The sequence below is a fragment of the Musa acuminata genome, chromosome BXJ1-6 (genome assembly GCF_036884655.1).
Source record: "Musa acuminata AAA Group cultivar baxijiao chromosome BXJ1-6, Cavendish_Baxijiao_AAA, whole genome shotgun sequence".
NCBI lineage: Eukaryota > Viridiplantae > Streptophyta > Magnoliopsida > Zingiberales > Musaceae > Musa > Musa acuminata.
The window spans coordinates 11086964-11107272 of record NC_088332.1 but is presented as its reverse complement, the minus strand read 5'-3'; the positions used below and the strand labels follow the sequence as shown (position 1 = coordinate 11107272).

The window sequence follows — 20309 nt, the reverse complement described above, 5'->3', positions numbered from 1 at the left end:
GATGTGAATATGAGATATCCATGAAGCCACTAGTTTGGATCCTACGGAGAAGATCAAATTGGATAATTGGATAGAAATTCAATATCCAATAAGGATATGATCCATTAAGAGTTAATTGCTTGCACCTCTATAAATAAGAGAGAGATCCCGCACCGATCTGAAGAACGTCGTGGCGCCTCCTCCTTGGCTTCGGTAGCCTTGTGATATGCGTGAATAAAGAGATCCTGTAGCGAAAATTTCAGGAATACACAATCGCAATCGCTGTATATAACACTTCTCACATAATACATACGATTTTCGCATAACAATCAAATACTTGACTTTAAAAATTCTTATTTTGTTTTTTTTTTTCGCTACTTGTGAGATGCCAATCCACGATTTCCCGGTATCACCTTAGACCGAGCACCTGCAGATAGCATTTTGAAATCACAAGCATGTTCGGTGTATCATTCAAGTCTCACTTTGCGTAGCACAGATTAATGCTGTGGATTTGATAAATATAAGCATCCAACCTGCTTGCTCACTTGACAATCACATCCAAGTAATAGAACATGGTTACCAGAATCTATTTGAAGGACAGTAAAGCCATATGCTTCACTACATTATTTTAAGGACACTTCTATAGCTCGACATTAGCAGCTTCTCCTAAGAGAAAGTAGTAGTTTTGCCAAGGGACGGTTCCATTGAATGAGGCTATTTGCACTAATTAAGGCAGGTCCCAAGCTCTGTAGCAGTTCTCTCATCAAAAACCCATGGTCGAGGAAAACTCCTCCATCAATGGGAAACATATGGATTTGGCAGCTGTATCTCATGCTCCATCTTTGTAAAACTCATCTGTTCTTCAAGAACTGTCAACACCATTGTCATCTCTCAGTCTTTTAATGAAAAAGGAAATAGGATTGTTGCCTTGCTGTTAAAACCCACTACATCCTGGCTTGTTTGCCTTGTGTTTCACCTCCTCTCCTTTCCTGATGTTTGGGTCGCATACATTTCCAGAGCCTGGATCAGTAGCAGCTTCTTGAGCTACTGCTACGTCTATAGATTCCCTCGTAGCTTCTGCCGGAGATTCCTCATCAATCTTGGATGCTTCTCTTCCTTTTCCCCACAGCACTATGTAGAGTCCAATTACTATCAAAGCTGCTCCCAACAGACTGGGACAGATAGGAAGATCATCAATAGTTTGAGATGTTTATGACTCGTATTGAAGTAAAAGATTTGAGCTTACCATCCCAAGTATAACTTCTCATTGAGAAGGAGCGAACTCAATATGGCAACAAGTAAAAGCATCAGAGGATTGAAAACAGAGGCATATACTGGTCCTTTCTTCTTTATGCACCACCCCAGGAGTGTAAAGCTCATCCCAGAAGCAAATATACCCTGTATCACCGGACAGCAAGTGAAGAGATGTATGAGACACATTGTGAACAGAAAAGGCTTATCTTTTCTAAATCGCGAACAGCAAATCTAAGTTAGGAAGACCTTCAATGCCATCTATGCCTTTTACGTTAGTGTACTTTGTTAATGCAAGTCAGGATAGATTTTGATAACAAAATGCAAGATATCCAACGGTCTGAATCTCTTTGTTGTTCATGTATAGCTTGCAAAATATATATACTCTTTATCAAGGAAATGGCACAAAAAATACATACAATTTCTAAAGATTTTTTATCATACACTCGAGAATGATTTATGCATGAGAATATAATTGAAGGATTTGTGCACACAGATATGGAGTTCAAGGGGGCAAGTATACAAGAAAACAATGAAAAGGTTTTGAATTCTCTAGGTGGTAGATCATGTTCTTTGTAACTATACTCAGGTGCATTCTACTAGGCATCGTTTCAGTTATGTGAGGTACACTCACAAAACATATGCAGAGACACATCAATAAAGAAAACATTCCTTGGTCTTAAAAGCTTAGCTGTTTTATTTGGGAAAGATCATGTTGGCAGCCAACAAAAAGTTTTGTTATCCCTGGCCTGATGTGCAATGGTGCTCATCATTTGGCTCGGTTAAGCATAACACTTCTCCATATATAAACAGAACAACCATGAAGAGAAACATGATTGATAAAAGACCCAAGGAAAAGGAAAATTCTGTGACATAATATGATTAAGTTGCCAGAAAAGACTAGAGGATGAAGAAGAAACCCTCTTACTGAATATGCGGCTGTGAGTAGCCTAATGTCAAACCCAAGTCTCCACTGAATCCTATGTCTCTCAACACAAAGAGCCAAGATGCTAGCTTGAATGGATCCCATCAAGCACATCAATGCTGCGTTGGAGTAGTGACAAGGGTATGCTTCGGCCAACTTTGCCTGACAACAATTGAATGCAGAAAAAAAAAAGGAAGGTTAAACAAATATAGTTCAGAATGCAAAATGGCATCATCACATTAAGATCACCTGAATAATTAACCAGAGTGCATAACACAAACAACTGGCAACTGCCAAGAATGAGCCCATGACACGATTACCAGACTCTGAGTGAGGCGCTGCTAAGTGGTGGCCTCCATGATCCTGTTGCTCACTGAGATTGATGTTTGTCGACCAAAGTTCTATACCTGCTCCCTTATAGAAGGTGAGAAGCATTGCCCCACCCAACCCTAGGAGCGTTCCTAGAACCTTAGCTCTTCCATAATTTGTTCGTATTCCTAGTCTTTCCAACCTGCATGTTAAAAGTCACAAGTACAATATTGGACAATCCATGAATTTTAACCAGTCATAATTCTCCTCAAACTATCATCTAGTTGAAAGTATTCCAGTATATGTCATCAAGCTAATGAGTTGCTAAATCAAGGAAGCACTTTCACCTTCTGATTCTGTATATTCAGCTAATTGGAGAAGTAGCTTTTTTCCTTGTTTTGATTGTTAAGATGTCAATAAAATGTTAAAGGTTATTTTGTGATGATAAACACTAGAATCTGAGATTGAGGAGATCAATATCTCACTTCAATATTTTTTTCCCTTCGAAGGCACCAAATATAGTGAATGGTTTCTCATACAAAGACAACAGTGTGAGCAACCAATCAGGCTAATGTAAAGCCTAAGTGCTAATATTGTTTAAATGTCATACAACAGTCATTAATGCATGATAATGGTAAAGGATACGGACCATGAAAAACATGGATGGATGCTCATAAGTCATCAACAAATGCATTCAGGCCATACAAAATCTAAACAAACATGGATTGTAAAATTCTGTACCTAAGATTCTATCTAGCAATTTCTTATTAAGTGCAAGCATACATCTAGATTGAAAGAAAATATCAAGGAGACTATAACCACAGGAAAAGAAAAGAAAAAAATCTACAAAGATAAATATTCATGGATGTGATTAGGTAAAATTGTGTCCTAGTGAAGTTAACAAATTGGCTATTGCTGAAATAACGACAATCATTCTCTAAAGTGGTCAATGTCTAGCACGAAGAACTTCCCAAAAGCAGTCAGCAATTAGCAATGATTTTCCTCAAAGGAGGATCATAATTTGTATTTATTTCAAATACTTACGTTAAGTAAATGGTCAATATCAGTTAAGCATTAAGAGCTTTCTTTTGAAGAATTTCAGAAGAAGAAAGACATCTAGCAGATTCAGATGCAATACAGATTAAAAAGAATATATTTTTTCAGAAGTTCAGAGTTCCAACCTGAATGATACAGCCAATATAAATGTAACCGCAGGAACAAGATTGGCCATAGCAGATGTGAAAGTAGCCGAAGTAAGTTTCATACTGGACACATACAGATTTTGTGCGAAAGTTGCCCTGCAAATTCATAAGAGAAGCATAAATACATGCTTCATTGTACAAGAAACTATTACTCAGTCATATCTATGACATGAATGGAAAAGCTTCAAGAAAGTCACGGAAAACAAAACCATTACAACTGTCTATCACATGCATTCATCTTCTCCTTTCCTTTTAAGATCTGCCACCTCGACAAAGTCTTTCCTTGCCCTTTTCTTTAGAGCTCAGGCAGCAAAGATTCATATTCATCACATTCATGAATAACATCATTAAATAGGGAACTAATTTTGTTAAGTACGTTACCGAAACAATATATGTATTGAAGCTTATAAATATTTCTTTTTTTCTAAGTTGACCATCATCATCAACTATCACAACTTCTACCAAGAAAACCATTCAAGCTATTCACTTTACTCAAACGTGTTGTAGCACCAGCTGAATACAAGAAAAAGCATACAATAGAATCCTGAAAACTTCTTCAGGATGTTGAAGATAAGGAACATATATAGATAGTCCACAGAGAATTATCTCCAATGGTATGCATATCTCAAGTTATGTCAACCATGTACCAAATTCAAGGTCACATTGCAAAGTAGGTATTTTTGTTCATAGATGGAGAGACCGACAGAGAGAGAAAGAACAGTCAAAATCATTTTCACACATCATCACAATTAAATGTTTCATGTGACTGTCATGAGGATCCTGTGATGTCTTACCCAAACAAGCCACAGAGGAACGTCAGCCCAAGTATCTTCCACGTTATCTTTGGCCTTCGTTTCCTGCAGCCATTAGTCAAAATCACAACATGAGGAAAGGTGATGGTCGATCTTTCAATATAATTAATTATCCTATCCCATTAGAAAGAAGCATGTGTATAGTATGTACAAATTGATCCACAAAAAAGGATAATACTAACTCAAAATGCTTTTAATCCCATTGTCCCACAGATCTAAAGACTTGACAAAAATATTTTTTTTTCCCCACAATATACGTTTCATCCTTGCCGAAATGATCATCAAGAAAGAACAGAGGAACAAGTAAAATGAAGCTAAAGAAGAAAAAAGGCAGAACAAGAACAACAAAGAGGAAGAAATAAACCAAAAGATGAGCCTTGAAATAGCCCATCCATTCGAGAGATGCAGGATGCATTGGACAACAGACCACCGACTTGTAATCGTCCAAGCTTAATCCATTAAAAATCCGGCCATCCTTTCACCCCGAGCATGCCAAGATAAAACCAACGCCGTACGAGAGAACAGCTTTCTTAGGGTTGTTCATTATAATGTCTATGCAGAACCACCTTGTTCATGGAAAGGCCGGTCATAAGAAATCTCCACCCGGGCATAGGCTATTCGGAGACATTGACCGAGTGGTAGCAAAACTCATTTCATCGAACACTTGCGCAATCGATTAGATCGAGAATATACATACCTTTCTATGAAGAACGCGACAGGGCTGATGAAGGCGGCGGCGAAGATGTATCGGTAGGCGACGAGGACCTTCACGTCCATGCCATCGTTCAAGGCCAACTTGTACAGTATGTTCACTCCGGCGAACGACGTCTGTATCAGCACCATCGCGGCCGCCGGCTTCAGCCCTTGTGCCACGTCGCTCCAGTCTCTCCCTCCCATCATCCAAAAGAGCCTCCTCTCGTATTCTTCGACCTACAACGAAGGCTCTTTCACGAGTACATATATCGAGAGGCAGACGTCGCTTGGGGCTGTGGAGTGGCGTCGTGCATGCAATGGGCCAGCAGTGAAGTCCGCAACAAACGGCGAGGAGGAGACAGACTGGACACTCGGTGGCGAGCATGGAGGAGATCGAGGGAGAACATTTCATCGCCGGGTTCGCGTGGCACTCACACCTCAAAATGACTCTTCGCAGCCTTTCACAGCGCTTCACGTCCGCTTCTCCGTGGACCCCGCTGATTCCTTCAATGATAAGGCCGGTACATGGAAGAGTGAACTCAGAAGGGTTAGCGAAGTGTTGCCCTCCCGCGTCGCGGTTCGGTCGTTCGTGGCGAACTTGGCTACTTGGGCGCGGCATCTGTTGCGCTCCGGACCACACCATCTGCCGCGTGGTTGGCTCGGTCCGATGGCAGGAACAGGATTCAAGCCTACGTGTCGGATAACTACTGGACAAGACGACGTCACCGGTATCATACACCACGTGAGGACACGTGTCGGAAGTTACGCTACTCCAGCGAACCGAGTGACCCCTGAACCGAGTAGCCTGTCTTCGAACTATCCACCACAGGAACTGAGTCACCCACGGAAATAATCAGGACTGATGACGCTCGGTGCACACAGTGTTACAGACGACGGTGGCCCAACTCGGCCCACCGAAGCCCGATTTTGAACCACGCCAACTCATGTCCTTTCGAAGGCTTTTTGGAAATATTTTGATATAATAGAATAAATATATATATTAAATTACCATGACACCCTTGTACGATAAAGCATTTCGATATCCGAGTTGGTGTCTGAGTGACTCCAGTAGTTGATCGTTTTCGCACTGATAGGGGTATTTTGGTAACCTAAGTTGGCCACCCGCTGCATGCGGTAATATTCCATCTCGACTGCTCCTTTCCTCGCGCGACCTTCTGCGAGTCGGCGATCCGTCCGGCGCCGAATTCTCCCTCCTCCCTCAAGGTTTTCGATTCCGATCGAGTTTGAAACCAGGCTATCGCGAGAGATTTGTTCTATTGATCTGTAGGACGCGTCATCTGTTGATGGTAGTCTGCCGATCGAAACCCTAGATCGCAATCTGTTAGGTTTTGGCTCTGATTCGAGGGGTTGGTTGGGGGTGATCTGTCCATGGCGGATCAGGAGGATGAGGAGCTGCAGATGGCGCTCCGTATGAGCCTGCAGAGCTCGCCACCGGAGGCGAAGAGAAGTAAGCAGCGGGAGATAGCTGAGGAGTCCGTGGAGGCAAGGAACCGGCGGTTACAGCGGGAGCTCATGGCTTCTGCTGCCGAGAAGAGGATCAGGGCCGCCGCGGGAAATAAGACTGTTAGCCCCGCAAAGCCGGTGTGCGCGAGAGAGGAGTCGCGGAATGAGAGTGTTCCGATGGCCATCACGACTGCCACAGTAGCGAAGGAGGAGATGAGCCTTCCGCAGCTGGAGAAGAGCAGGGTTTTAGGTTGTGGGGAGGAGTTATCGTCGGTTGATGCCGAGCAGTTGTTTCTTATGGTGTTCGGAAGTTGCGTGTCAAAGGATGTTTTGGCACAATGGAGCAACCAAGGAATCAGGTCAAGTCATGAGACGTTCTATTTGCTGTCATATTTGAATTTGCTACCTATTTGGTATCATTCAATTCTCTACGCATGAAAAAGAACTGTTTTTCTTGTGATATTTCAAATTCTGCCTGCATTTGGGAATTCATCGCTTTGTGGATTCACAGTTTCCATGGTTCTACAGTTCTAGTTATACCATATTACCTGGAACCTAGTAGTGAAAGTCTTATTTCCGTTCTTACAATTGAAGTGGATAATATTTGATGTTTTCCAATAGAAGGAAGGTGATGATGTTATGGTACAGACTCTACCTTATAAATAATTGGTTGTCCATGTTATCCAGAAATCCTAAAGCTTTCTCAGCGTTTTATATCTTCTTCAATCTATTATGGCCCAGCATAGCTCATATAAATCCAAAACATGTTCTATTGTCTTGTCTGAGCAAAGTCCAAACGCCCCAAATGTTTGCATAATGTTTGCGATTACAATTATTCCTTCATGAATTTCACAAGGAAGTTCATATATTTTATGAAGACTATCTAGTTTAATGTAAAACTCTAATTGAAATTTAAATATACTTTACAGTATATTGAGACATAGTCTACTTTGTAGGTTTAGATCCTTGCTTCTAATGATCTGGGGAAGTTGTGTAATCTGTGAGACTGTGACCAGTCTTATCTATTACAGTTGGGTGTTCAACCTCCGGCGAAGCTTTTATCCTTTAATCCCTTGGTTTCCTTTCCTTGATTCCTTTGTTCTACCTTGGATTTTCTATTTTTCTATAACTTTTAGGATGTGTTCAAATTCTAACAATTTGGATCAGCTACACGTCATAATACCATATTTTTTTTCTTTCTATGATTTATGTTTTAAATTGGGAGGTTTGGATTTTTGGCTTCAATATTGGAATTATAAAGTATTATTTTGTTGTTATTCTCACTGATTTTGGCTATGACCTATCCGATTGTTCTCTATCCTTATATGAGTCATACTTCATTTCCTTCTTGCTGCATTCCTGCATCAGGTAGTGATGTTTAGTTTATTGGTTTGGCTTGCCAGTATCTTGTATTTGGAAGTATTAATGTACACCAGTTATATATCTGATTGCTCTAAAGACTGTGGATGAAATCTTCAGTTACATGTATATAATTGGTTGAACAATGATCTTGTTGGAAACTACTTTTTGTAATTAATTTTGTATGAATTAATGCTTGTAGATTTAGCTCTGACCCGGAAACTTGCATGGGCTTGGTCCAACACGAGGGAGGTCCTTGTGGTGTGCTGGCTACCATACAGGTTGTGCTCTTTTTTCCCCCTCATTTGTCTTATATACCTACGGTTATGTTGCTACAGATGGACTTTCAAAGAAATCTTGTCTTGTCTTGCTCATGCTTTACAAATGCTTATAATGATGCCATTTCCATTTTTTTCTTTTTGCTGATATGTAAAGGGCTGTTTGCCATATAAGATCTTTTCTGCTTACCTTGTTATATAAGATCTCTTCTGCTTACCTTGTTAAAACCATAAATCTAGAACTTGTTGCTTTATAAATTAAAGAGGGTTGTGTTGATGTCAAAATTTATTTCTTACTCATCCTGTGAATATTGTTGAGGTGCTTGTCAGATATTTGCAATGTAGTACCATTTCTAGTATATGTTTTATTTTCATATTGATGAATATACATAAATTTTAAAAAGCAGGGTGTCCCATGCTTTAGCTTGCACTGTTCTTGTCTCCACAATCACCATGGAGCATCAAAGACAGTTCAATTTACATCAAAAAATTGCCTCATGATGTTGTGTGTCACCTACAAATTGTTCTCGACATTCAATGTTTCTGAACAATTGCCTCGTGTATCATTATAATATTTTTGTTTTCAATTCTTATATCCTAGAAAATTCAATGCGGAACCTTTCATGACAATGACTGTGAGTTTATTTATGTGACATTTCTCTATACATGCTTGCTGGATTTTTATAGTGTTTTAACTACTTTGTAAAGTTTTTTCTAACTCTGATTTCTTGTATTTTGCAGGCTTATGTATTGAAGTATCTTTTGTTTTTCTTGGATGATTTTGGTAAAGTCAAAGTCAATAATCCACTTTATAATTTAGATCAGAAGAAAATTTATGGAAGTTCAAATGCAGCAAGCAATAATTTTGCATCTTTTACTGAAGATATAAAGGCAAGGTGATTAATTACTCTAAAATGATTTTGATCTCATTGAAACGTTTTTGTCCTGTAACTTGTTCGATTAGTCACTGTTCTTGTTCATTGGATATTAAGGAATTTGACATATCCATATTGTGAAAATCTTGAGAAGCTATTTATCTCTTGAAATGCTAATTGTCTTTTTTCCCCTGAAAATGAACTTGCTTTGTTGTCAATGCTGATCTAAGACGAGTCCTGCAAGCTGCACGTGCTGTTTGTGCTTTGGCATACTGCATATTCAGATTCCTGTAACAACTTGATATTGTACTTTCAACTGCGATATAGGGAGAAAAGCTAAGAATATTTGCGAAAGACTTTATTCCACTCTCATTACTGTAACTTGTCCTGATGTCACAGCAACGAAACATATATGCAGTTGAGGAGCATTTCTGCATTGAACAAAAAGTGAAGACAAGCAGAGGGGAAAGTCAGCTGAATAAAAATTGGAACAAGGACAGATTATGTGTTTTTTTTTTTTTTTTGAGGGGAGGGTTGGGGGGGAGATGATTTAGTGGTGATGATGTAAGAAAATGAGATAGTGTGTTGTTACTATGAGATAATAGTACAAAATTTAGGAATTCAAAGATGAACTGAGTTATCAAAGAGTTTACAACTCAGCTATTCTCACCTGAATTTAACTACCAACCTGAGAAGGTGGTAAGTTCATAAGGTTTACAACCTTGCTGTGCAAGATAATGCTATTATATCTAACAAATGGAATAATGAAATGCTGCAGGAACCAAGTAGGGCTTAGAACTTGCAATAAATACCTCCTTTGATTGGTGACCTTTTGTTAATTACCCTTAGTTATCCTATATAGCTTTTGATCAAAATCTGGTGCTGAAGAGGTCATGAATTGGCATCAACTTTATATTGTTGGTTTTTTTGTTCTTTCTTCTCCCAAGGTGATTTTTAAGCTTCAGGCCCTGATAATATGTCTCTTCTCAGAGCACTGGTTCACAGTATGGTTGAAATATTATTTCTATGTGGAAGTGGGAAACGGGCTGTTATTGCAACAATAAAAGTTCAATGCCATGATGTGGAGGGATCTGAAGCTGATCAGCATGAGGTTACAGCCTAACCAAATTGGCTTTCTGTCATTTTAAGCCCACCTAGGATTCTTTAGCTTACTTTTGATTGCTGCAACATTTAAACAGATGTTAGCAAAAGCCTTGGAAGGTCTCTCAATTGCATCAGCTTCAGATTTACAGAAAATTCTGAGAGTTAACACATACAGCATACAAGCAACAGCTATGCATCATCTCATGGAAGTGCTTCCTGTGTTTCGAAATCGTATGGGGGCAATGCTGTTCCTTATATCTGCTCTACTGTCACGAGGACTGGTTTGAATGATACTTCACAATCTTTTCTTTACAGAATGTCTTTTTGCAGCATACCACAGCATTATATGCATGACACCTCACCCTTTTTCTCCTGAATGTATTTTTCCCCATAATGTTGCTTCATATTCAAGTAGTATTAATTACAAAATAAACACTTTATGCATGCTTGGTGGACAAAATCTGGACAATTAAACAATATGTTATTGACAGCAATCTTATCTTATGGTGAAGCTTAGACATGTTAACTTGCATGGTCTCAAATACCTGTCGGTATGGTGCATTCCAATAATATTTACTGGTCCACCATGTACTAGTACTGGACCAGAATTTGGTATTTAGTTTTTATTCAATTTTTTAGGTGGTACCAGGAGGTATGAGTCGGTATATCAATACCTTTCCACTCAGGTAAATTATTAAAAACCAGTATCCAATTATGATTTAAATCCTTGTTTACATGTAAGGTGGATATTAAGGCTTCCCAATTATACAATCTGGTGCACAACCTGGTCGATACAATAAAGGAAGAATGTATTTAAGGCAGAAACTATTCTGGTGCAATATTCTTAATTTGATAGTGAAGATTATATGCTAGATAAATTTATGGTATGCCACTATTATTAAGTTTAGCTGGAGGATCGTAATTTAGCCCAAAGAGTGAGGGAGAGAATGATAGATTAAAAAAAATGGCTGAAGTGACTTGGTAGCAGAAAAGTAAGTGACTTAGTACAGAGTAGTAGATTAAAAAAATATCAATCGGTTCATAGAATGAGAGCTATTGAAGTTGCTGAAGTTGGGAAGTGGCAACCCATATGGGCAACAGTATGCTATTGTTCATTTAGAAACTGTAGTTTTCAGATATTGTCCAAGACTATGTTCCATATGGAACTGATGAATGTTCCATATCGTTCTTTTGTAAATGTTATATGTTTACCATCACAGTAAGATAAGGTGATGATCCATGATCAAAGTTCTTGCCGTGCTGAAAAACTATTTTTTAAGGATGTTTTGTTGATTGCATGGATGTTTACACTCATTATGATAGATACATGGTAATCTGAATTTTATATTGTCGTTGGCAAAAGCCTATTGCTGAATCTTTTTTGGCATTATAATTCCAGGAATCCGTTCAGGATGATAGAGATGATCCTAGCCTACCACTGGTCACAGCTCCATTTGGGCATGCCTCACAGGTAATATTTAATTCATCGAATTTTAACAACACATTCAAATACTTCAGGAGGGAAAATATGAATCATGATTGCAACATCGTGCTACCAAGATTGCCCATTCACATGGATATTTCCTCCCATGTAGTGTTAATACTGCAGTGAGTCAATATTGCATTTATTGTGTCACCACAATAGTATACAAATGTCTCAAATGTAACTAGTAGTGCTTCAGTATCATATATCTCCAGAAATCTTGGTGCAGGACAGTCTAATCCTGAACCCTGGTAATTGCAGGAAATTGTGAATCTGCTGATTTGTGGACAGGCTGTCCCCAATGTCTTTGATGGCCGGATGGATCTTGGTGGTGGCATGTTCTTGAAGGGCATACCCATGACTCCGGAGATTGGATTCCTTTCACTTCTGGAATCTCTCAATCTGTGTAAGGTTGGCCAGCATCTAAAATGCCCTAGATGGCCCATATGGGTAGTGGGTAGTGAGTCACACTACACTGTTCTTTTTGCTCTTGATCCTGCTGTGCAAGAAGAGAACGAGCTGGAAGAGCGAGAGTCAAGGATTAGAAGAGCATTTGATGCCCAGGATCAGAGTGGAGGGGGAGGCTTTATCAGTGTTGAAGGATTTCATCAAGTTCTCCGGGAGATGAACATTAACTTCCCTCCTGAAAGGCTTGACAACCTTTGCAGCTCAGGGTTCATAGTATGGAGTGAGTTCTGGCAGGCCTTGCTGGATCTTGATAAAGGTTTAGGGGGCTTAAAGGACTCATCTGGATTAATGGGCAAGAAGCAGTTTGATCTCTACCATTTTAATGGGATTGCAAAATCAGTATCCAATGGTACGTCTGCTGGAGGTGAGAGTCCATTGCAGAGACCGCGGCTTTGTAAGTTGAGTGTCGTGGTGCCTCCTAGGTGGACCCAAGAAGAGTTTTTGGCTGATGTGGTGAGTAGCTCAAGCAATGATTCCAGCACAAGAGAGACTGGAATCGTCGAGCTTAATCAGCCTCCGCAACCTCCTCAGCATGCACCACTAGTTGACTGCATTAGAACGCGTTGGCCACGAGCCATATGCAGTTGGATCGGAGATGCTCCCAGTATCGTGTAAAGGGAAGTTCCCATGAAAGGATAGTCTTTTCCGTACTCCTGCCATGTTACCTGCTTCAACCTACTTTGCAGCTAGAAATGTCTGATTGTGGTGATTGCTACCATCAATTTGTTTATTTATGTGGTGTAATTTTGTCCCAAAACAAAACTGACATTTGAGGGTTTCTTTTTTTTTTTTTTACCTTGCCAAAAAGAATGCTCAATATTTTCTCGGCCATTTGGTAGAGGCTCACATGTAGCTCAAGCATTGTCATTGTGTTCTATCTCACCAGCTGCTACCCTCATCCATCTGCAAGTAATTTCAATGCCAAAGGGTTGGAAGTCAGCAACCGGTTGGGTACGTAATTCCATCGTAAGTTCATCTGATGTCTTAGTCCAGATTAGAAGAAATTTTTACTAACTCTCTATCTTTACATTCGTAGGTGAATTCTTGCAGATGCCGCGAAGTGTTGCAGAGGGTGGTCAACTGGCAACAGTGCAGCAGTCTCCAGATATCCCAGTACACTGGGTAAAGTCCTAGCACTCGTTATAACATTCTACTCGATGAGCTCTTTTTGAGTTTTCATGCACAGATATATGGTTGCAGAAACATCATCTTCCCATCTCACCATCAGATAAAACTCCCACTTGATTGTTCTTAGATGCACCCAATTCCCTAGATCGTTGCTCACGAGACTTCTAAGAATATAAATGGATTGATCCTTCGTGATATATCAATCGAAGATCATTCCTCATTTATGTCGTCTGGAAAAACACTCAAAAAATATTCCTACTCTACCTGGGTTGGAATACTCCCGTAACCTATTTTTCTTCACATAAATGGTATTTTATCTTCTGATAGAAATCTTGAGATCTAGCAATGGTCTTTCATCAACTTGATGATGATAATGATGTTTGCACCTGCAACCACGAAAGCAAAAGAACCGACTTTGATGTGAAAGAATTAACCACAGGCCAACTCACATTCCCACCATCAGACAACTGAGCCATCAGCCACCACTTTTCTTGAGAGATCAATTCCAGTGATACGTCACCAGCATATAATTCACTTTCCTTTTCCCTTTCTGCAGTGAGCTGATGATTGTTGGTGAATATGAAAGTAATTTCAAGATCTTTACTATCGGATAAGATTTAAAGTTTTACTTTTTTTTTTTTACTAAGTGAATTTAGTGCATTATATTGTTTTAATGTTTTTATCCGATGCCGTTTTTGCATTCTCGATATTTAGCCAGTAAAAAGTTCATTAACACGGAAAATAATAGCGAATCTAATTAATATTTTTATTGGATGAGGTTTTTGGTCTTCAATATTTAGTTACTAAAAGGTTCTATCGGAATGCTGATTAACGTGGAACATAAGGGTGAAGTCATGCTTTTGCTTTGATGACAGGGCCAAGTGGGAGAAGGGCAATCTCTCCTACACGTCATTCAAGATTTTATTGTTTGGACCGCTTTGAATCTTTTTGCACATTTCCGCACAAAACAAAGCAATGTTGCTTCAGTGACTTGGACAAGAACCAATCGATCCAATCGGGTCAGAGTCGAGATAGAAAACTATGATCCTTCAGCGGATCGAATTCGCTGACGATCCGATCCATCGACTTAAACCAATTTCATATATCTATTTTTATGTTACTTATTCAAATAAACATAAATACGACTCTCATCTGGAATACTTGGAATCTTCCCGGTTTTCTTCGTAGAGCCGCCCGCTCATGCCGGTCTGCGACATCGCACCGCCATAGCCGATCGGATCCACTGGAGCGGATCCGAGATGCCCCATCGGAACGAGGAAACCCAGATTACGTTATCCTCTATCGCGTCCTCTCTACGACCTATGGTTTGTCAACCCGCTCGCGCAATAGGACCCACCTGTGGGTTCGGAGATGCGCGTGTTGGTGGGGTAAGTAGGTACGCCGGCGGGACGGTTGGATGGTGGTCTCGTCCTTCTATTGAGGTTTTAACTCTTTGCTTTATTTCTCACTGCTTGGTGCGGCTGTGCTTCGAGAAGATTCCACCGTCACGATTCCGCCACCCGCCTTTTGCCGTGCAACCTTCGCCGTCCAACCGACGCTGGGAACCGCGATGGACCCCGCCGGCGCGCTGCCGCCGATGAACCCCCGCTTCGGGCAGATCCCCTTCCCCACACCCCGTGGGGGCGGAGGAGGCGGCGCCTCCCACCACCGACGGGCCCAATCCGAGACCTTCATCCGCCTCCCCGACGACCTCCTCTTCGACTCCGACCCCGACTTCGAGATCCCCGACATCGACTTTTCTTCGCTCTCCGACGATAACTTCTCCGGCGATAGCGGAGCGCCGATAGCGGCGGAGCCCGCGAGGGCGGCAACGTCGGCTGCGGTTGCAGCTGCGGGCACGGGGAGACCCGTCCCCGGGGCCCACCTCAGGAGCCTGTCGGTGGATGCCGCGTTCTTCGAGGGGCTGTCGTTCCAGGACGCGGTGCCGGAGGGGAGGGGGCACCACCGGAGAAGCGGGTCGATGGACGGGCCGACCTCTTCGTTGAAGGGTGAGTCGGCGCCGCCGCTGTCGGATTTCGCCAAGAAGACGATGCCGTCTGAGAAGCTTGCCGAGCTGGCCCTGATCGATCCCAAGCGTGCAAAAAGGTCTTTGCGTTTTTTCCTCTCTTGACCTCTTTTGCTTCTTTGTGCCCTAAAACATAGAAAGCCTCTTTCTAGCAAAAGCAGCCCCACAGAATTCGAAGTATTAATCTTGTTTTCTGATGCTCGTTGATCTGATCAAGTGGCCTTCGTACCTACAGGGTTTTTGCTTAATTGGAATTCCACGCTCCATCACCTGAAAATTCCCCTATTCTTATTCTTTAATTTGTTTTCTTTTATTTTGTATATCTGTAGTTCTTCCAGAAAAGAAATTTGGAGTAGCAGGTTCTTTTTATCTCAAAATATCTCATCTTTAAAGATATAATTACTCCATGCTTGATTAAATACCAAAAAGAAGGGTAAATATTTGACTGGAATCCTTGACATGGTGATTATCGGGTGTTTTGTGCTATAGGATTCTTGCAAATAGGCAATCCGCTGCTCGTTCCAAGGAGAGGAAGATCCACTATACAAGCGAACTTGAGCGGAAAGTTGAGACACTCCAAACAGAGGCAACCTCTCTATCAGCGCAGCTTACACTTCTGCAGGTAGGAGATATTGTTTACTTCACAGTTTATTGCCTTACCTTTTAAAGATCGTAAGTTGATTCAAGTTCTATGCCTACCCGTAAATTAAACGGATCCATTTGACCACCACTGGAGTCCATGTTAGAGTTGAATTTAGATCATCCTTACGTAGTTCATTTGGTTTACGCCCAAGTACTGGTAGATGGTATGATTACTGAAATGTCAGAATTATATCTTTTCCTTTTAGGAAACCTCCTATGGGCATTACAGTATGACATGTTTTCTCTATTGGTACACAAGAGAAGCAAACAAGAAGCTTGTGCTCTTGTTGTAAAACGAAAAAAAGAAAAAGGTTGGCTCATACATGATGATCATGCCAATGCAGGGACCAAGGAGGATCAATGTAAATAATTTTATTTCCTGCAAGTAGGGGGGGTTCTCGTGATTCGAACCATGATCACTTAGGTCATAGAGGAAAAATCTTAATGGTCATTGAGGCTTGTCCTTTCTCTGAAAACTTTTACCAAGAAACTAAAATATTTGACCCAAATCTTGAATACAAAATCATATGATTCATAAGAATCATAAATGATAAGCAAATTGAAAAACCTTGTATTGAATGTAGGAGTATCATAGCACCCACCCAAATGCATTATCAGCTTTATTCATGTTGGACACATGTAAGGCACTCTGTAGTGTGCCCAAGTCTCAACCTGCCTGATAACATATTTCTATGATGCAGATAATTGATGCTATAGCGGACAGATATGGATAAATGACAAATATACCATCTATCGAGTTTCATTTTCCTGTTTTTCTTTCTTTTGGTTCTTTCTACCTAATTTAGGATCATATCTTTAGGTGTGATAGTGTAAGCAACACAGAAAATTTCTTCTTTAATTAAGACTGGTCTAGTTGCAGAAAGAATATTGCAAACAGTTACTTTTTTAACTAAATCCATATCCAATAACATATTTACAGTAAGGAACATGCAGGTCTACGTTTATTTTGCTTGTCACTCTTAGCTTTTGTGAAGTAGCCAAATTTGCTGCTCAGGACTGGTGGAAGATGAATGTACAGAGGAGAATCGGAAGTGGATCTTTTTTTTTAATATGCTGATGAAAAGCGTCGACCAAGGAAGGAAAGAGAATCAGGTAAGCAAATTGGGTTGCACCAGATAAAGATATGGGGGAGGATATATACTTTACCAATGGAATAATACAGTGCACATGGAATCACAGATGAAACTGCAGACTTTGCTACTTTATGCACCTATTTACATGCCCCGAGTCACAGTGTAGACACAACTTGCAAATCAAAGAACCAAATATGGAAGGTCTACTGCTAGCAACTTTGGCTGAAACAAATTAGTAGCCAATTATGGCGGTGATTAAATGCCGGAATAGCAATAACTCTTGGTAAAACAAATTTAATAGCAAAGGCAGGTTGCTTGAAGAAATGCATCAAGTATTCTTAGATGAGGATATGACAAAATGGTACTTGGGAATCAGAATATATACAAGATGGTTATATGATCATTGTTTGATGCTTCCTGATACTAACATAGAATGCAGCAAAGTGGAGTAACTGTACCAATGAGCAATGGATAGAGCTGATACTAAAAACAAGGAACAATACTGAGCAATCATGAGTCAACATTGGAGCTTTACTTTTCTTTACTCCCGATCTGCATTTGGAGTTATTTTCCTTTCAGTTTTTGTTGATCTTGGCCTATTTACTTTATTTTTTACATTAATTAGAATAATAGCAAAGTTGTCTCAATATAAATGAATCTACATATCTGGTATGTCTGGATTCTTATGTAAATGTAAAATAATACAGGTTGCTTATTGTGTTTTATTTACTACATCCTTCTTCATCTCACATTTCATTCATTTTACCATTGTAAAACTAACATATTTTCTTTTGATTTTCCTCAAAAAGCAAAAGCAATTATTTTTTCAAGCATTGATTATGATTTATTTTTGTTCCATCTGAAAGTACTGTATTTCTTAGTGATCAGCATTTTCTCATATCCTGAATACATAATTGATGTCCAAATTTCTCACAAAGCAGAAAGATGGTACTGGTTTGACAGCTGAGAACAGGGAACTCAAGTTGCGATTGCAGGCTATGGAACAACAAGCTAAACTTCGTGAGGGTAAGTATTGATAGTTAGCTGTACACTAACAAATCACAAGATTTCAGAGGTATGTAGATTGTTTTGTGATTGAACTTCTGTTACCAGACCTCAAGGGGATAAGATTGCCATGGCATTTAGAATTGACCTCACTTTCTAACGAATTATGATTTACCAATCAGAAATTAGTGCTGCGTCTGACAAAAGATCCAAGCAAGTAAATTAGGCATCTGGCATCTGCTTACAATTTGATTTTTATGCCAAATGTTATGCATGATTTTTCTTTAACTTCTCTTGTGGTTAACAAGCAAAAATGTTCTACTAATCGTGACTAAATGCACGAAATTATATTTTACATCAAGGCTTCCTTTACTAACACAATTTCATATAATCCCAATATTCCTTGCTTCTGTTACTTGTTAACTAGACAATCTTTCTTTTTTTTATCACTGTCTGAAGAAGTTAGATTGAGAAGGATTCTAATGATGTTTTACTCATCGTGCAAAGCTTTTTCTTGGTTTCGTACAGCACTCAGTGAAACTTTACGAGAAGAAGTCGAGCGGCTTAAGAAAGCAACGCGACAACTTTCAAGCGTAAATCAATACCCTGACAACATTCTGATTCAGCAGAGTGTACAAAACTACTACACTCACCATCAGCAGCTGCCTCACCCAAGTAATCAGGCTCAACATCTCCACTCTACTCCGGCACAAGATTCATCAGACGATAAATCATGCTTAAGTGATCCAATGGACTTCATGTGACAAATGGATCGGTCACAAGTTCATTTGCGAATGCTTTTCCGCAAAGGTAAATTATATAGTTCGTTTGTACTCTTTGTATCTTCATGTACTTTGGGTAACCTGTTGTTCATCTCGTAATCGTGTGTTGTAAAGTCATCAACTCATGGAAGGATGCATAAATCAGATGTATAAAAGCAACTTGTACCTTTTTTATGTTAGAGTATTGGAAATGATAAATTTCATCAAGATTTCATGTGTGTAACATTTGCAAAGCATAGTCCTGTATCGGAAGTGTGTAAGCACTCTAGTTAGTTAACAAGGGTTTAATAGGTTTATTATCTTCGATACACCAGTTAGTTAACAAGGGTTTAATAGGTTTATTATCTTCGATACATTATCGGTTAAGTCAGTCCATCGGATCAAATCGCAACAACTCTAAATGATCAATACGCATTCCGGCATGCAATATATTTGGCCTCAAAGCATTGTGGTTGAATTTTCAAAAAAAAAAGTTTTTTTTTATATTTCTTGCTCCATATTTTCAAATTCCTCCTCTAATAACATTTTTTTAATAAAATATCCTAACTTGATTGTCAATCACCTAATTTTGTTTTTCTTCTTTATGGACTTCCATCTCCCTCATGGGCTTGTACAGTGACAATGTCCCAACTTGATAGTCAACCACCTATTTCTTTGTTCTTCTTCATGGATTTTATAGACTGTTTCAATTACATTACTTTTATACTATGTTACAATATTTTCAATAATATCAATAAAATATTATAACAGTATACTTTATATTTTTTTATAAAAAATTATATTTATGGTATTTCTATACTGTGTTACAGTATTTTCAACCATTATAGTATTTTTACACTATGTTTCGATATTTATTTTTTAATATTATTGAAATGTAAAACATATTATACCATTTATCTTATGGATTAATTGATCGAGAAAAAAAAGAATACTCCTCCACGTATTGGGTAAAAAAAAAAAAAACGTTGTTAGGAAATTATGAAAATATGGCTATTTTTTCGAAAATAATCAGAAAAGCGAATTTTCTCGAAAAATTATCCGTACTTTAATAACCAGTAAAAGGAGCTATTAATTTCAAATACATATCATTATTCTGTATCGCCCAACGCTGATCCCTTTTCTTATAGTCCAAATAAAAACGTGAGCTAAAAAGGGAGACAGATGAGCCATGCACACTGCAGCACGTCAGATCAAGATTGGACGGCTGGCAGTGGCTTTCGTCGCCATCAACGTCGCGTCTCCGTGCTTCAGAATCCACCCATGCCAAGTCACGTCCGCGACTGCCGGGAAATAAAAAAGCGTACCCAAATAACGTAACTGGACTCCCCTCACCCGGCGGGTCCCACCTCAAAGTCTGTCCGGTGTCAGCACCGCGAAGGGTGGGTCCCGCCGTGGGTCACCGACAGGATCGGGTGGTGCAGTCGCGGTGG

The 20309-nt window shown here is 39.7% G+C and overlaps 3 protein-coding genes across 3 annotated transcripts; 2 read left to right on the top strand and 1 right to left on the bottom strand.

Annotated features, from left to right (window-relative positions):
* Positions 1–542: 542 nt before the first annotated feature.
* Positions 543–5596, bottom strand: LOC103988380 (WAT1-related protein At1g68170-like). Its single transcript, XM_009406915.3, has 7 exons — positions 5176–5596; positions 4461–4523; positions 3646–3762; positions 2405–2666; positions 2159–2317; positions 1226–1377; positions 543–1151 (listed from the first exon to the last, which is right to left on the bottom strand). The coding sequence occupies exons 1-7, from the start codon at positions 5376–5378 to the stop codon at positions 914–916; spliced, it is 1194 nt and encodes a 397-aa protein (XP_009405190.3). The 5' UTR covers positions 5379–5596; the 3' UTR covers positions 543–913.
* A 702-nt stretch (positions 5597–6298) lies between these two features.
* LOC135676221 (uncharacterized) lies at positions 6299–13048 on the top strand. The gene is made up of 7 exons (XM_065187162.1): positions 6299–6994; positions 8197–8275; positions 9014–9168; positions 10138–10258; positions 10347–10532; positions 11651–11722; positions 11996–13048. Exons 1-7 carry the CDS (start codon positions 6561–6563, stop codon positions 12815–12817), a joined length of 1869 nt encoding a protein of 622 aa, XP_065043234.1. The 5' UTR covers positions 6299–6560; the 3' UTR covers positions 12818–13048.
* A 1518-nt stretch (positions 13049–14566) lies between these two features.
* LOC135676222 (transcription factor VIP1-like) lies at positions 14567–19086 on the top strand. The gene is made up of 5 exons (XM_065187163.1): positions 14567–14718; positions 14827–15436; positions 15846–15978; positions 18034–18118; positions 18626–19086. The coding sequence occupies exons 2-5, from the start codon at positions 14901–14903 to the stop codon at positions 18859–18861; spliced, it is 990 nt and encodes a 329-aa protein (XP_065043235.1). The 5' UTR covers positions 14567–14718; positions 14827–14900; the 3' UTR covers positions 18862–19086.
* Positions 19087–20309: the final 1223 nt, after the last annotated feature.

Coding starts and splice junctions, on each gene's coding strand:
- LOC135676221 (XM_065187162.1), top strand. CDS start 6,561: ATGGCGGATCAGGAGGATGAGGAGCTGCAGATGGCGCTCCGTATGAGC. Junction 9,169..10,137: donor ACTGAAGATATAAAGGCAAG/GTGATTAATTAC, acceptor GTCTCTTCTCAG/AGCACTGGTTCACAGTATGG. Junction 11,723..11,995: donor CATTTGGGCATGCCTCACAG/GTAATATTTAAT, acceptor TGGTAATTGCAG/GAAATTGTGAATCTGCTGAT.
- LOC103988380 (XM_009406915.3), bottom strand. CDS start 5,378: ATGATGGGAGGGAGAGACTGGAGCGACGTGGCACAAGGGCTGAAGCCG. Junction 2,318..2,404: donor CACTCTGGTTAATTATTCAG/GTGATCTTAATG, acceptor AATTGTTGTCAG/GCAAAGTTGGCCGAAGCATA. Junction 1,152..1,225: donor GAGAAGTTATACTTGGGATG/GTAAGCTCAAAT, acceptor TATCTGTCCCAG/TCTGTTGGGAGCAGCTTTGA.
- LOC135676222 (XM_065187163.1), top strand. CDS start 14,901: ATGGACCCCGCCGGCGCGCTGCCGCCGATGAACCCCCGCTTCGGGCAG. Junction 15,437..15,845: donor GATCCCAAGCGTGCAAAAAG/GTCTTTGCGTTT, acceptor TTTGTGCTATAG/GATTCTTGCAAATAGGCAAT. Junction 15,979..18,033: donor CGCAGCTTACACTTCTGCAG/GTAGGAGATATT, acceptor CTCACAAAGCAG/AAAGATGGTACTGGTTTGAC.